The sequence below is a fragment of the Meles meles genome, chromosome 17 (assembly GCF_922984935.1).
Source record: "Meles meles chromosome 17, mMelMel3.1 paternal haplotype, whole genome shotgun sequence".
Lineage (NCBI taxonomy): Eukaryota > Metazoa > Chordata > Mammalia > Carnivora > Mustelidae > Meles > Meles meles.
The window spans coordinates 56729448-56746856 of NC_060082.1; the positions used below are offsets into that span (position 1 = coordinate 56729448).

At 36.5% G+C, this 17409-nt stretch overlaps 1 protein-coding gene across 8 annotated transcripts in view; it reads left to right on the forward strand.

Moving 5' to 3' along the window:
* The window catches only part of LPGAT1 (lysophosphatidylglycerol acyltransferase 1), a 126271-nt gene that overhangs the window by 86400 nt on the left and 22462 nt on the right, over positions 1–17409 (forward strand). For all 8 annotated transcript variants that reach the window (XM_045981926.1, XM_045981923.1, XM_045981927.1 and 5 more), the window contains one exon: positions 4008–4134. In XM_045981926.1, the coding sequence (XP_045837882.1) occupies positions 4008–4134 (127 nt within the window). The remainder of the gene's footprint in view (positions 1–4007; positions 4135–17409) is intronic.

Sequence of the window (17409 nt, forward strand, 5' to 3'; positions counted from 1 at the left end):
GACCCTGAGAACTTGACGTGAACCGAAGGCAGAGGCTTAACCCACTGAGCCACCCAGGCGCCCTAGAAAGTTTTTTTGGTTTGTTTTTAACACAGAGTATGAACTTAATGCAGTTTGAAAGTGTTTATTAAGAGTCTTCAAGTGTTGATGAATGACTCCATTATTCCACTACAAATAATACTTATCCAAGGAAAATAATCAGACATACATGGTAAAGAGGTTTATCACACCATTATTTTTATTGATTTTATTTATTTATCTATTTATATATTATTTTTTCACAGCATTTTTTTAAAAAAGATTTTATTTATTTATTTGACAGCCAGAGATCACAAGTAGGCAGAGAGGCAGGCAGAGAGAGAGGGGGAAGCAGGCTCGCCGCCGAGCAGACAGCTGGATGCGGGGCTCGATCCCAGGACCCTGAGATCATGACCCGAGCTGAAGGCAGAGGCTTTAACCCACTGAGCCACCCAGGTGCCCCCACAGCATTATTTTTAACAGCAAAAATTTGTAATAGCCAGAAGGAAGAACAGGCCCGAGGTTATCAAATATCCATCCAACACAGTACAACACAGACATTACAAATGATGTTTGTAGAGAGTTTTTATGGCTTGGAAAGTGCTTATTCTCTATCATGTTAATGGAGTGGGAGGAGCACACAACTCTTGTGAAACAGTTGTGAGCTCAGATATGTCAGCAATAAGCAGTGGAAAATGAGTGAAAGGAAAGATCCCAAATGTCAGCAGTGGTTGCTTCTCTGAGTTGTAACATTATGGATGATCTCCCTCCATTTCTGAATACTTCTGTTTTGTTTTTTTTTAATAATGAGTATGTATTATTTTTATGGCGAGAAAAAGTAAACCATACTGAAAGATGCAACTGTTTTGAAGATAGCCTGGTGAACTGGGAAGGTCTGCAGAATTTGTGCCAACAGCACAAAGACTGTTTTGAACAAGTTTATTGGAGAGACTGTGAAATTGGTTAATAAATGATAAATTAAAAAACTGAAAGAAACTCACTAGGCCTGTTTCCTTTAGTAGTATTTTGCTATTAAAAAATAATATATTCTTTAGCTAAAGTAAAAATGAAAAGGATTGGCCCTCAGAAATACGGGTTTTTAATGATGGTTAGGACCAGACATAGAGAGAATGCCTGTAAGACTGCACTGAGTTTTCCTTTCATTTGTTTTTTTTTTGTTTTTGTTTTTTAAGAAGCTGCTTGGCGGTCAGCTCTCTTAATCTTTCATCGGCTATTAAAAAGACAAATTGAAAGAGTCTTTTAATAGAAAAGGAAAGTTCAGAATAGCTTCAGACAGACATGGTGGCAATGTCAGCCAAGCCAAAGCTTGAAGGCAAAGGTCTTCCAAATAGGATTGGTTGCACTAATAAAGACTGCTGCTTTTTAAATAGTTCTGCCCAGTCAGTAATACCCTGTGGTGTTCTAGATCGCAAGGGTAGGGGCTGTTGTCATATTGATCACACAATCACGAAGACATGTTTTTTCTCTTGGAGAGAAGTAATTTCTTTTTATAATGAAAGCAGAGTAGCTTATTGTTTATCTTAACTTGGTTAGAGTTTTTATTCTAGCTGCTTAGGAAAAATTATAAGAAGTTCTAGAAAGTTATATACCCCAAAACTAGTTTCACTTGTCTTTTACCATTTTCTTCTCGATGTTTTGGTATTTTGTATTTTATTTTCTCTAGTGTTCATATTGACTATTTAGTGTTCTGTTCCATGTAAGTACAGAACATGCCTTTGTCTCTCTTTTAATATATGATCCATATACTGGGGCGCCCAGGTGGCTCAGTAGGTTGAGCATTTGACTTGATCTTGGCTCAAGTCTTGATCTCAGGGTCGTGAGTTTGGGGCCCACGTTGAGCCCCACGTTGGGCTCTGCGCTGGGAGGGGAACCTACTTTAAAAAAAAAAAAAAATATATATATATATATATATACGCACACACACACATGCACACACACACATGTATTGGATCCATATATGTATCAAAGTTGTATCTGATTAACTTTAAAAGGGATAGTATTTTTTTGTTTATTATACGATTTAATAGATATTAAACTGAACTCTGGTGATTTTTCCCAATAATTTAGTTATAAAAATTTTCAAGCATATGTAAAAAGTTGAAAGAATTTTATAGTTAATATCCACTAGATGACCAACTAGATTCTATAATTAACATTTTACTGTATTTGCTTTATTCTGTCTTTTTCTCTCCTTCTATCAATCCATTAGTCCATCTTGTTTGTTTTTTAGTGTAATGAAATAAGTTGCAGACATCAGTACTTTACTCCTAAACATTTCAGCATGTATATCACTGATAGCTTGTTAAAATGTGTTTCTTTACATAAACTCTGTTCCTTTAGCAGTAGGTTATTTAAATATTTTTTTAAAACCTATTTCTGGGGGCACCTGGGTGGCTCAGTGGGGTAAGCCGCTGCCTTCGGCTCAGGTCATGATCTCGGGGTCCTGGGATCGAGTCCCGCATCGGGCTCTCTGCTCAGCAGGGAGCCTGCTTCCCTCTCTCTCTCTCTCTGCCTGCCTCTCTGTCTACTTGTGATCTCTTTCTGTCAAATAAATAAATAAAATCTAAAAACAAAAACAAAAACAAAAACAAAAAAACCAACCTATTTCTGTGGGTATTTTTCCCCTTCCGAATATTTCTTTTTTTTTTTTTTAAAGATTTTATTTATTTATTTGACAGACAGAGATCACAAGTAGGTAGAGAGAGAGGAGGAAGCAGGCTCCCTGCTGAGCACAGAGCCCGATGAGGGGCTCGATCCCAGGACCCTGGGATCGTGACCTGAGCCGAAGGCAGAGGCTTAACCCACTGAGCCACCCAGGCGCCCCACAGAATATTTCTAAAGTTTTTTAAAGCTTAAGGTCACTTTTTAGTTATTCGATGTACACAAGTAAAATATCATTGATTCTTAATGCACATTTAGACGTACGTTTTAGAACAGGTTTTATTTTTTTAGAGATCTCTAAGTACTTCAGACAAAGGAGAGTCTGTCACCCAAGTCTGGCTCTCAGCATTCTCTGTGAGGATTCCCTCTCAATTCTTGTTCAAGTTCGTACTCCATGCTGGGAATAGAAGCAGGAGGACAATAACCAAAGGAAACAGAACTTCCCCACAGCCTCTTGATAATTGCAGTTACCTGCCATACCTACCAAAGAGTGAATGGTTTTACTGCTTTATTTGCATAGAACTCTTGCTAAAGTGGGAGGGGTTTTTTTGTTTGTTTATGTTAAATAAGAACAGCAACTGACAATCCTGTGTCAATAAAATGCTTAATTTGGGGCCTTATCTATTAATCTTAATTAATCTATTAGTCTTAATGGAAGACATCTATTAATGTCTTCCAGGTATCACAAATCTTGGTGTTTATATTATACTGTATTGTATTTGGTGAATGGATTTATTTTGAGAACTGTTTTTTTTTATTTTTGTAATGTGATACTTTAGCTTCTGACTTTTTTCATAGGCCAGTTTTTATGAGCGATAAAATATGAATTAGACCTTGACAGTGCACTGTTGTATTGAATGCTTGAATGGTGCATGTCCAATAAATAATAGTGCTTTGTTATTTGCTTATTTGTTTGAGATTCAGCCATTTCATATTAGGAAATGCTTGATATCATCCTAAGTGTATCATATGAAACAGTAATACCAGAGTTCATCCTGTTTTCATAAAGCAGAAGATACATCAATATGCTTTGTCTATACTATATTATTTGTTATAAATAGTATAAAAATTGATCCAGTTTTGGGGCGATTGGGTGACTCAGTGGGTTAAGCCTCTGCCTTCGGCTCAGGTCATGATCCCAGGGTCCTGGAATCGAGCCCCGCATGGTGCTCTTTGCTGAGCAGGGAGCCTTCTTCCCTTCCTCTCTCTCTGCCTGCCTCTCTGCCTCCTTGTGATCTCTATGAAATAAATAAAATCTTTTCAAAAAACTTGATCCAATTTTAACTTGTTTTTTGCTGTGTCCTCAGGTAGCAAATCAAAAGGTCTCCAATGGATAATAGATACAACTATAGCTTATCCCAAAGCTGAACCCATAGATATTCAGACCTGGATCCTCGGGTACAGGAAACCAACCATCACACATGTACATTACAGGTAAGAATTCTGTGTTAGTAACTCAGTATATTCCCAACATAAAGTACTATCTCAAGACAGTGGTTTAATATTAAATTTTTAATCGATAGTGAAAATAGTTGGCTCAAAACCATTCTTATGCTGACTTCTTAATATGAAAATATCATTTGAAGTAGTTATTTTCACTGAGTGATAAAAGTCTCTAAAAATGGCATTCTGGAGGCACCGTCATTACTTGATTGCTTGACACTCTGAGCGGAAGTACTTAAAGGCAAACATCAAGCATATATATCTATGTATACTCATTTGGGCTAAGTGGATTTTTATTAATAGAAATGGAATTTGTTTTAAATCATGCAGTCTCCTAAGATTTTCTAAATGATTAAATTGAGAATTTAGTTAAGCTTACACTTTAAAATTTTAATTTTTAATATTTAACATTTTAATATGGTATTTGCATAAACAAAAGCAAACACATTTATTGAATATTCTGTACCAGCTTCTTGAGACTTTTTTAATGAAGGTTGCTTTTTTAAAAGGTGTTTATAGCAGAGTGCCACGCTGATGAAGCCTGAATAGACTTGGTCGCTCTATGAGCCATTTATCTTAATTTCCTGGTCAAAGATCTCAACCCTTGGCAACTTGTTACAAAGTGGGTATTGTGGAAGACTGATGAATCCCAGACCTGTACCCTTGAAACAAATATTACATTATATGTTAACTTAAAAAAACAAAATAAAGTGAGCAGTTGGTCCCCCACAGGATCACAATTGTCACAAAAGCCCTCAATTCAAGAGGAAAACTACTCAAATTACGTACTCATTGAAAGTAAATAGGTACATGTTTTCATATGTGTAAACCATCATAATTTTACAAATAGAAGTACAGAGTTGGAATAATTTGAAACTAAAGTTTTAAAACTTAAATGTTACAGTTTGGGGTTTTGATATGAAAGAGATAACTATCAAATTATAGTTGATTCCGCTGTGTGACTTACATTGCCAGATTGTGAAGGTCATATGTAAGGTAAGAAAGTAATTCTTGGTGACCACACGGACTCCATTCAACGTATGTTGTCCATTTTACTTACATAGTACTTCCTGAGGATAAGGCAGTATGTTAGGCCCTGCAAGAATTTCTCCACGAAGAGTTTCATTTTCATATTCATGAAACTTACCTAACCTTCATGTAATCTATAAATGAAACTCAATTCTGGGGCCCAGGCCCAAAACATACAACTCTTGGGTATATGTTTAAGACAATTGTAGATTGTATTTGCATGGGGTATACATAACTTTACCTAGCACAGCCCACCCAAAAGGAACATTAACGATATAGGCATTTTATTATAGTTGACCCTGCTTTCTTTTTTAACCAATAAAAAGAAAACAATTTTAGTTTATAGATGAAAAAAATGCATGGAATCATAAGGGATCTAAGAAATTGAAGAAATGTCCACTTCTCACAAAATTATTTTAACAGGAGTAAGTTCAAGGTCTTTAAATTCACTTGAAGCAGGGGTTCTTAACCTGGATGGACCCAAGAATTTTTTTTTTTTTTTTGCCTTCAAAATTAGGTGTTACTTTAAGTTTTTTTTTTTAATTTGAGTATCGTGGACACACAGTGTCCCATTAGCTTCCGGTGTACAGCACAGTGATTCAGCTTCTGTTCTCTCACCCCGAGTGCAGCTGCCACCTGAACTCAGAGAATTTTTAACCCAGTCTCTATGCAAAATGTTGTCTATGTCTGCAGTTCTCTGCAGAGAAGTTTCACAGCTTTTGATCTAGTCTCAAAATAGATTAAGGATTTAAAAAAAGAGTAAGGGCTCCTGATTTAGAGATCAAAACCAAATAGTAGATAAAAGATGTGGAATGGTTAGTTAGTTTGATACAGAAAAATACTTCTACTGATCAAATTGAAGCTTTTGAGAAATATGTTTGATTATAGAAACTTTATTATTAGACATAGAAATAATAAAGAAAATTCTAAAATAGTAGATTAGCAAAGATTAAATCATGATGTAGAATCATATCCTAAAATACTAATGATAGTACACACTATGCCCACTTATTTATTTATATATACATACTCACATACACCCACACTTCCTGGGAGACTTGGGACAGGTAAAGAGATAAACTCTTCTTCGCGGAAATTTAATAAGAAGAGTTCCTAACCAATAAGAAAAGGAAAGGACTTGTGTTCAGATGGAAAAGGGAGGAGAAATGAAAGGGGCCAGAGAGAAAGAGGTGTCTTGGCATTAGGATCATTTTGAGGGTTTGCAAGAAGTTTGTGAGAAGGGATGTGGGCCGTGACCACGGCAGCTCCCAGGGATAAATCTCTATCACCCACACTTTGACTCGGTCCCCTCCTGTACTGTTCTAGGCCATCTGGACACCCTGGAAGATAGGGAAGGATTGTTGTTTGGTTTAGTTGGGCTTTGGGGGGGTGCTTCCCCCTACCTCCAGTTTTCTCAATCCCAAAATAAACTGTTTATTGCTTATCTTAGATTTTTCCTTGTAGGAATAGCACCATTGAAATTAAAATAAATTTAAACAAACATAGTACTCCTCACCCATTTTTTTTATTTCCCGTTCTCAGAGAGATTGGTTTTTTTGTTCAAACTCTCCAGTTGTTTGGTTACATTTTTAAAACTTTAAACACAGATGAGATGTTTCCAATTAGAATAAAAGATTTAAAATGCAACATTGGAAATCATATATACACGAATATGAATAATATAAATGAGGTCAAATCTCTTTATCTATTATTTTTATTTATTTATTTTATTTATTTTTGTTTATTTGACAGGCAGAGATCACAAGTAGGCAGAGAGGCAGGCAGAGAGAGAGGAGGAAGCAGGCTCCCTGCTGAGCAGAGAGCCCCATGTGAGGCTCGAGCCGAAGGCAGAGGCTTTAACCCACTGAGCCACCCAGGCGCCCCTCTCTTTTTCTTTTAATGTGGGGAGGCTGGTAAGAAAAACTGAACAGCACTGACTGGTTAAAGTGGGGAATGGGTGCCCAGAGGGAAAGGAAAAGTGCTCAGGAGACTGTCAAGTTCACTGAAAAATAGTAGTTTTGCTTAATGTTGCCTTATCTTCATCCATAGGCAGATTTTAATAATTATTAATTAATGTATTTTTTCCTGCAATTAAGCATAATTTATCCAGAGCCTTTCTATTAAGTCATATGATGCAATTTTGTTTCATATTATGTAGAAAGTATTTGTTTCTTCTTAGCCCCAGCTGACTTTTTTTTTTTTAATAAAGCGCTCTCTCAGTCTTAGAAAATTTAATTGAAATGATTACCTGGTGATTATGGTGTAGCTGGGCAAGTTGGTACTGTTGCTAGTTTTTTTCAGCATAAGCTAGATATACATGTGAAAGTCAAAAATTAATTACTCTTCTGCTCAGCATTTATCAGATCCCACTTAGTACACTATATGCACTTTAATTTCTCTATTTTAAAAGAAATAATGCAGTTAGTAGAAGGTTGTGAAAATACCAAATATACATAAATCCTGGAACACGAGTACCACTTGAATGACCATTTTAGATCAAACCAAAGCAAATTTGGAGGTGGTAATAATTAAATGAAACATAATTCTAAGGGAAACTCCACATTGGAAATAGAAACAGGTTAAGGAAAAATTTAGCAATTCATAAGTACTAAATCTGTAATCCATTTCTGTATATGTGAAGTACTTCGACCATATTTTAGGTAAATTTCACAGAGGGCAATAACTGTCCTTTCCCGTGGGACACATCTGTGCCTCTGGGTGGCTGGGGTACTCTTAGAACACCGTTACGTTCTTGACCATCAGAATGTACTTGGAAAACAATACAGTTGTGATCATTCAGCATTACTTAACATGAATCTGTAGTTGGGCCATTTTTTATTTCTTTAATACATTTCTCCTCTTAGAAATTATTGTCAAGGCTGCCAGGTAAACTCCGCTCCCTGTTCTGTACCTCATCGGAACATACTGTGACAGGTGTATGGAGATTTCTGAGCAAAAAAAGGCATTTTGGGGGGCACCTGGTTGGTGCCCTGACTGGCATCTGACTAAGATACATGTGATTTTTGATCTTGGGTGATGAGTTAAAGCCCCACATTGGGTGCAGATTACTTAAATAAATAAAACTTTTTTTTTTCCCTGTAGAGTGAATCCACTTATGATATGTTAGTAAAACTAAATGCTTAGAAAACATTTGGTCTTTATTTAAATAAGAAAAGACTAGATTACCAGAAGGTACAGCAGAATATTCTTCCAGATTTGAAGTTTTTATACTGATGCTTAGGAAAAAAGCATAAGAATGCAGTAGCTTACTTGAAGTGTTCGAAAACAAACTCTCTCTCTTTTTTTTTTTCCCCCAATAGCATTGCGAAATTGTCCATTCACTTCTTACTCCTTGGGTTTGTATGTTGATTTTAGGCTGTTGTATGTTGTATAGGATTTCTGGAAGAGACAAACCCTAGAACTGTAAATATATATGTTACTATATGCTATAAAGTACTTTTCTAAAATACCACATAAAGGAGAAAGTAAACATTTGTGACGTGGTGTATACTAGATTGTACCTTACAGATAGATGGAGGTGTTATCTGTCAAAGTCAAACTTTTGACGCAGGTGTTTGGAGCTTATTCCTTAGAAAACTTGCAGTAAGTGGTGATTCAGTACCACGACCATTTTGCTAATTAAACCCAGCGCATAAGGAGCCCCTCAGGCAGCCCATCCGAGGACCTTCCCGGCTGGAGGTTGCGCCTGCTTCAGTGAATGCATTGTTTGAGTATCAGATGATACACTGATAAAAATGTTTTTAAAAACCACGAAGCAGGGGCGCCTGGGGGGCTCAGTGGGCTAAAGCCTCTGCCTTCGGCTCAGGTCATGATCCCAGGGTTCTGGGATCGAGCCCCGCATCGGGCTCTCTGCTCTGCGGACAGCCTGCTTCCTCCTCTCTCTGCCTGCCTGCCTCTCTGCCTACTTGTGATTTCTCTCTGTCAAATAGATAAATAAAATCTTTTAAAAAAAAAAAACAACAAAAACAAAACAAAAAAAAAAAAACCACGAAGCACCTTACTAATACAAAGTAATACAAAGTACTATTAGGAAGATACATAAAGTGTGTATGGGTTATTGATAAGTCCAATGTTAGTAATTTACCACTCCCCACAGATTAATCTTAGGCCACTTAATTAGTTTAAAAGATGGCCTTTCTATTCCTTATTTCCCGATAGTATGTATTGTTTAACTAGGGGAATATGTTTTATTAGTAGGCATACAACCACACTATTGATCTTTTTCAAAGCAATGCTTGTTTTTAAAGAGAAACTAAGCCTTAATTGTAAGAAACATTTGAGGGGACAACTCTTTCCTCCCACTTTCCCCTTTATATTACTATCGCACTGGAAGATAGCTTCTTCGTATTAAAGAAGTAATGGGCGTGACGTGCTGCTGTTAAGGACTTAATAGGAAAATTAAACATGATTAGATTTTAACTACAGGGATGGAATGTTTATTAGGATAAAAGCAAAAGTAATCAGTTCCCTTAATATAAATGTCTGCTTTACTCCAGAGTAGGACAGTGAGTTTGAAAAAAATGGTCTTCTTGGGCAGAAGTAGCTTATATTTTTATTTTTAAAATCTTAAATGAGGTGCCTGGGTGGCTCAGTGTGGGTCAAGCCTCTACCTTCGGCTCAGGTCATGATCTCAGGGTCCTGGGATCAAGCCCTGCATGGGGCTCTCTGCTCAGCAGGGAACCTTCTTCTCCTTCTCCCTCTGCCCGCCTCTCTGCCTACTTGTGATCTGCGTCCATCAAATAAATAAATAAAATATTAAAAATAAATAAATAAATACAATAAAATCTTTAAAAAAAGACCTAACCTTGAGTGTACGTAGCATAGATCGATTACGAAAGGCAGACGTGCTGCTTTCATGTCTTACTTGATTGGAATTTTGGTGACTTTGGAGAAGGCATTCCACTAGGGACTTCGAGCAAGAACTTACTTTCAGTTTTGGAGGGAGGGAACTAATTCAGCAAAGGATTTTTTTAACTAATATTTTTAAAGAAAATATGCTCACTAGGGGTGCCTGTCTGGTTCAGTCAGTAGAGCATGCAGCTCTTGATCTTGGGGTTGTGAGTTCCCGCCCCATGTTGGGTATAGAGATGACTTAAAGATAAAATCTTAAAAAAAAAAAAAAATGTGCTCACTAGCAAGAATGGACCAATGTTGACATTTTAACGTATTTGCTTTAGGATTTTTTATTAATGAAAGAAAACATTTCTTCTGAAGTTGCCATTATGTCCCTTCCCAATTCCATCCCCTTCTTTCCCAACCATTGAAGTATCAGAACTTGGTGTGTAGCCTTCCTGTTCTAATATTTTTATTACACAGATACATTATATAATATTCTGTATGTGTTTTTTTAAATGTAGGTAATCATAGGTGATTTATCATTTTACAACATGTATTTTTCCACTCTGCATTATTTTCTAGTTTTTTTTTTATCTTTATGTTTTCCCTTTCATTCATTTGAACTGCTATCACTATTTAACTGTTCTATTCCCATGATATGATTGTCACACATCATCAATCCTTTCTCCTATTGTTGGATACCTGTTTTCTCAGTATTTTTGCTTTTATAATAAACACTGTCACAGTGAAGATTTTTATACCTCTTTCAATGAGCATATGCCAGTAAGTGAGCGTTAAAGTAGGGAATGTGTGTGCCCAGCGTGAAAGTGCTAGATCATAAGGTACGTGAATTTTCACCTTTCCTGGGCATAGTCAAGTTGTTCTAGCAGTGGTTACATCAGATTACAATCTCATTAGTATGTAAGAGGTCGTCTCTTCCAATATGTCAAAGTCATCACCTTTAGCTTTTGCAAATGTGATACGTTTGAAATGTTATATTGTTATTTAGTCCTCGGGTTTCATATTTATGAAATGAGTGATAATCCTGTAACCTGATAGGAAGATACATTCCCGTAAACCATAAGATTAGGGCGAAGCTAGCATCTTTATCTAGGTATTCAGTCACTGTTAGAAATCTTACTGGTTCACTCACTGATGTCTGTCGTCCCCCTCTAGAACATAACCTCCTTGGGAGAAGATACTTCGTCTTGTTGACAACTCCCAAAGCAATGCTGGCGTATAGCAGAAATTTAGTACTTAACGAACGTGTGAAGGCTAGAGTTTATGTGGTCTAAACACGCACTTTCCAGTGAGAGCAGCCACTGGCCATGTAGCCATTGAGCTCCTGAGATGTGGCTAGTCTGCTTTGAGATGTTTCGTAAATGTAAAACACACACTGGATTCAACAACTAGTAGGAAAAAGGACTGTAAAATATCTCAATAATTCTTCTTGATGACATGTTGAAGTGGTAGTATTTTAGATTTGAGGGGTTCAAAGGTTACATTTCTTTAACATTATTAGATATCCTCTGTTATATACTTTGTAAGGTACTAAGTTTATTTTCAAAAATAGAAGTATGCAACCATGGAAAATATTTCATAGAGGTTAAACACTTCTCCAGCATGTTCACATTAAATTCCTTAATATTTCCTTTTAATATTTGTTCTTATATATGTTTTTACTGTAGCTTTAGCTACAGTATGTATAAAAGTTCATTTATATTCTACTTTTCCCATGTAACATTTTTTAAAAGATTTTATTTATTTATTTGACAGAAAAAGCGAGAGAGCACAAGGAGGGGAACAGCAGAGGGAGAGGAGAAGCAGGCTCCCCACTGAGCAGGGAGCCCGCGGTGCTCAATCCCAGGACCCTGGGATCATGATCTGAGCCAAAGGCAGATGCTTAACCAACTGAGCCACCCAGGCGCCCTTCCCATATAGCATTTTAATGAACATTGTACCCATACTTTTTTATGTACTAGGTGTTAAGATTACAACTTTTATAAGTATTTAAAAATATTATTACAAAGTCTTCACATTTTTAGTGACTTTCCAATTCCTACTTAGTGTATACATTTAATGACCCATTTCCTCATTAGCCATAGACTTGTTTTATTTTTGACTTTTAATGACACCATGCTGAATATATTAGTCCTTACATATAGCTCCCTCCACCTAGCATTTTAGATTCCTTTATAGTAGATATTTTTCACCTGTTACTTCTGATGTTAGTATTAACATAATACTTCTGATGAGTATTATTAAAATGACATCTGAATGGGGAGGGTGATTGTCAGAGGGATGAGGGCAAAACTTATTTTTGAGAAAAATTACCAACACTTAAAAACAATATAATATTTTATGGAGCGCCTGGGTGGCTCAGTGGATTAAGCCTCTGCCTTTGGCTCAGAGTCATGATCTCAGGGTTCTGGGATCGAGCCCTGTATCAGGCTCTCTGCTCAGCGGGGAGCCTGCTTCCCCCTTCTCTCTCTCTGCTGGCCTCTCTGCCTACTTGTGATCTCTCTCTCCATCAAATAAATAAATAAAAACTTTTTAAAAACCCAATATAATATTTTAGTAATTTTATGCATAAACCTAATATATTTGTGATTATTATGTCATTTTGGTTTTCCTTTTTGTTTTTTTCTTACTTCCTAAAACAATAAAATTTTAAAATTCACAATAAGCAAAATTTAAAAGTCACAAGTTTTTATACATTTTAGACTATAATTTCAGAAATAGTTTTTCCCTCTAAAACTTTTATTATGGAAAATATCAAGCCTGTAAATTCAGCCTCATGTACCTATTTTGCTCTTATGGACAATGTTGTTTTCCCTGTGCTATTTGCCAGATCCTGCTGGACTATTTTGAAGGAAGTCTGATATTGTATCATTTCATTTGTAAATAATTCATTACATATTGTCTAAAATATAAGAATTCTTTGGTAAAAAATTATATATTATCACACCTAAAAATATTAATAATAGTTCATTAATACCATCAAATATCTAGACAGTAACCAAATTTTCTGAATTATCTCATAAATGATTTTTTTAAAAACAGTTTGAATTCAGTTAGATTGCAATTAGTCAGTATATCTCTTAAATTTCTTATTTACTGAATCCCTCCTCTTTCTTTTTCTTTTCTTTGGAGTTTGTTTTTTAAGGATACCAGATTATTTGCCATGTAGAGTTTGCTACAGTTTTGATTTTGTCAATTTTATCCAATGTATTCCTCTGTCCCTTCTATTTCCTGTTAATTGGTAAGTAGATACTAAAACTTCATCAGATTGAAGTTTGAATTTGCTTGACAAGAAACACCATAAATGGTGATGCTTACTTCTATTTCTATTCAGGAATAGTTTTTGAATGCTGGATTTTTAGTTAAAATTTTCAAAACAGGGGCACCTGGATGGCTCAGTCAGTTAAGCATTGGACTCTTGATCTCAGCTCAGGTCTTGATCTCAAAGAGTTGTGAGTTCAAGCCCCACGTCAGTCTTTACACCCAGCATGGAGCCTACTTAAAAAATAAATAAATAAAGTAAAATAAATTTCAAAATAAAATATCCTATGCTTTGAGGAAAAAAAAATGGTACTTCCTTATTCCATCCCTTTAACCACAAACAATAATGTCAGGAATTTCAATTTTGAATTGAGGCCTCTTCTGGCACTGAACATAATGAACATCAGTTTTGCCTGAAAACCCTCCTTATGATCATATAAGGAGGTCCATAGTCTTATATTATCTTTTTGTTTTGGTTTGTTTTGGCGGGGGGGGGGGGCGGTTCATAGTCTTATATTATTTTGTGAGCCATTAGAAAGGGCTTTTCTCCGTGTCCCACGCTATAAAGGTTTGGTGATGTTCTAAACTTAATTGAAAATGAACTATGGGTCATCCACTGAAATGACTGTTGGTTGTTTGAGTCAGGGTTCTCTTCAGAAAAATAGAGCTGATAGGTTATACAGAGTGATCTGTAGGAGGAAATTCAGTTTAGGAACTGGCTTTTGTGATTATAGAGGCCGAGAATTCCAATAGTCTGTGATCTACAAGCTGAAGAACCAGGAAAGCCAATGATCAACTCATGGTCTGCAAAAGGGAGGGAAGGGGGAGATGATATCTATCTAGTCCCTGTCGGAGTCCTAAAGCCCAAGAAGCAGGAGTACTATTGTCCCTAGGTCAGGAGAAGATGGATGTCTCAGCTCCAGCAGAGACAGAAGAGTCACCCTTCTTCCAGTTTTTGTTCTGTTCAGGCACCGAACAGATTGTATGACGCCCACCTGCATTGGTGGGAGCAATCCTCTCAGTCTAATAATTGAAATGTTAATCTCTGCTAGACATACCTAGAAATAATGTTTCCCAGCTATCTGCGCATTCCTTGGCCCAGTCAAGTTGACATATGAAGTTAACCATCACAGTAGTCTACCTAGTTAGTTGACCATCTGTTTACAGAGTTCAGCGATCTTTTTTTTTTTTTTTAATTTAAATTAAGTTGTCCAACATATAGTACATCATGAGTTTCAGATTTGGAGTTCGATGATTCATCAGTTGTGTATCATACCCAGTGCTTGATATAAAATCACTATAGGAAAATCAGTGGTATCCCTTAGCCTGGCAATAAATAGAAATATAATTTTTTTTAAAAAGAGACTATTCTCAGAAGCAAGAAGACTGTAAAGTACCTCACAATAAAACTTTTCAAAAAATGTGTAAGACTTGTACAAAGAAAAAATACAAAGCTTCACTGAAGAACATAAAAGACCTGAATAAATGGAAAGAGAGACTGTGCTCATAGAGGCGAAGACTCAAAATTAGCAAGATGTCAGTTCTCCCAAATTAATCTATAAATGTAACATGATTGCAATTATATTATATCCAGGAGGGTTTTTCTGGAAACTTGACAAAATGGTTTTAAAATTCCTTTGAGAGAGTAAAGATAACTGAATACAGAGAAGATAGTTTGAAGATGAAAGAAAGAGGAATTCTTCCTACCAGATGTCAAGGCTTACTGTAATTAAAACAATGTAGTATGAGGGCAGGACCGGATCAATGGAAAGATTCAAAAATCCAGACTTCTTTGGGGACTTGTATATGATTAAGTAAGTATCCCGTATCAGTGGGACACAGACTATTCAATAAATGAAGTGGACCATTCGTTCTCTACAGCGCAGTGACTGCCAGCGAGTTGCTGTTTAGCTGTGGACAGTGAATGCCTCGCTGGCGGGGAGGAGGGATCTCATTATACTATTTGAGGTTCTTTTTCTTTTTCTTTTTTTTAACAACATGAATATATTAATTCTTCAATTTAAAAACTAATCGAAGAAAGAAATTGCCTTCAGAATTTAGAATTTTGGTATAATAATCCTTCACATAATTGCAACAAAAGCATTTTCATCAGGTAGCTTTAAGAATTTAATAAATTCACATTTAAGACAAATACCATTTTATAGACATGAAATAGATTTTACCCCTTTAAATCCAGCATATTGAAACGCCCAAATTATATAGTTTAGATTTTCATAGTCTAGTGCTTTATCCATGATTGAAGACCAAACATTAAAGTAACTTAAATTTCTCTCCTTTTTTTGGTGTAAAAGTTGGAATAAAGTAGAATAAAATTAATTGATGGTGAAAATCAGTTATTTAACTTAATGGACACCAAATTTCAGGTCACCTTTTCCCAGTAACTGTGAATAACTCTGGAGTAGTTCACACCTGAGTGACACGCGCTTAGGCACTAATGACACTAATGACCGACGCGTGCTGAGAGCTTTACCACCCTCTGTCCCACCCCAGAATTACCACCTGAGAGGTACTAAGACTGCCTCCTGAGTGAGAAGTGGCTTTCTTTTCGCCTAGCAGAAGAAAACAGTGTCCTGTCTTTCCTTTCTCTTATACTAGGTCGTTTCTCTGTCCTTGCTTAGAATCATTGCTCATTTCACCCCTGCTTGTGCTGTTTCTAATGATTCTCTTCCTCTTCCGGTCTGCTTTTCTCATCACCTCTTGTGCTCTGTTGCTTTGCCTCTGTATCCTAGCTTTTCCCTGGGCATTTTAGTCATCAGTCAACATTGGGAGCTTCTAATTGGAACATGGACCGTTACATATTAAATTTAATCTTCAAGTTTTTAGTTGTGCTTGGCTGTTCTTATGAATGTTCACCACCCACAAGTTCTTTCTTCTTTTCCACATGAGCAGTTTTATCCATAATTTAAAAGTGAACTTTTAAATTTCCCTTTAAGAGAAGAAAACGTTTTAGTTTGGCACCAGTCAGGATGCTGGAGGCATTGAATAAGTGGTCTTAATTGCAGTGTGACGAGTTGTGGGTTGAATTCTGTGTTTCTCTAATGAAGGTGAAATTGGAAAGAGGGGAACCATCATTTCAAGTGAGATAAAATCATCCTCTGCTTAGAAGACATACTTCATTTCTTTTTTTAAAAATATTATATTTATCTATTTATTATATATATATGTATAGATATATGGAGAGAGAGAGAGAGAGAGAATGAGCCGGGGGAGGAGTAGAGAGAGAGGGACAGGCAGACTCCTCACTGATGACGGAGCCTGACATGGGGCTCGATCCAAGAACCCTGAGGTATGACCTGAGCCGAAATCAAGAGTTGGACACCCAACTAACTGAGCCACCCAGGTGCCCCGACATACGTCATTTCTTTCCAAATTTTATAAAAAGTTATACGTGGAAGAAATTTTGTACTGTGAGTATAGTCGAGAACGAAGACCACAACCTACAAATCTGATTTACTAAGTTATTTTCAGTACATGAATCTGGACGTAATAGGATTTGGAGAACTATGATAAGCTTTGGAAATGAAGGGCTCTCTCCCAGTCTCCCTGGTACTGTGGGGTTCCCAGTGTCCTTTTCACTTTTGGGTCTCTTCAAGGTCAATCACAGTGACTGCCAGTGGTATTCAAAAACTACTCTTTGTTTTCTAAATTTAGTGTTGTTGGAAGTATTATGTCCCCCAAATAAAAAAATTCTTAGCGCTTAACTGTTAATTGAATAATGGTTAAGCATAACTCTGATGATCACTATCTTTTAGTTACTTGTAGTCATTGAACTGAATCTGAGAAGTGGCAAGGCTAGCTACGTCTTGTTGTCTAACTTTTCATTAATACAAGATTTACACCCACACACACCACACACACACACACTCTCTCTCTCCCCCCGCCCCCGACCCCTACCCATGACAGATTGCTTAAATATAAACTTCTCCAGGATACTGTTTTTAGCTCTCTTTTGTCTGTGGAGATTAAGTTCATAGTAGGAGAGTAAACAGAAACAGCTTCTCTACAGACGTAGTTCTACTTCCCTGGCCTTCTCCCAAGTTCCAGACCCTCGCATCACTTCCTTTCCTCCACCAGGAT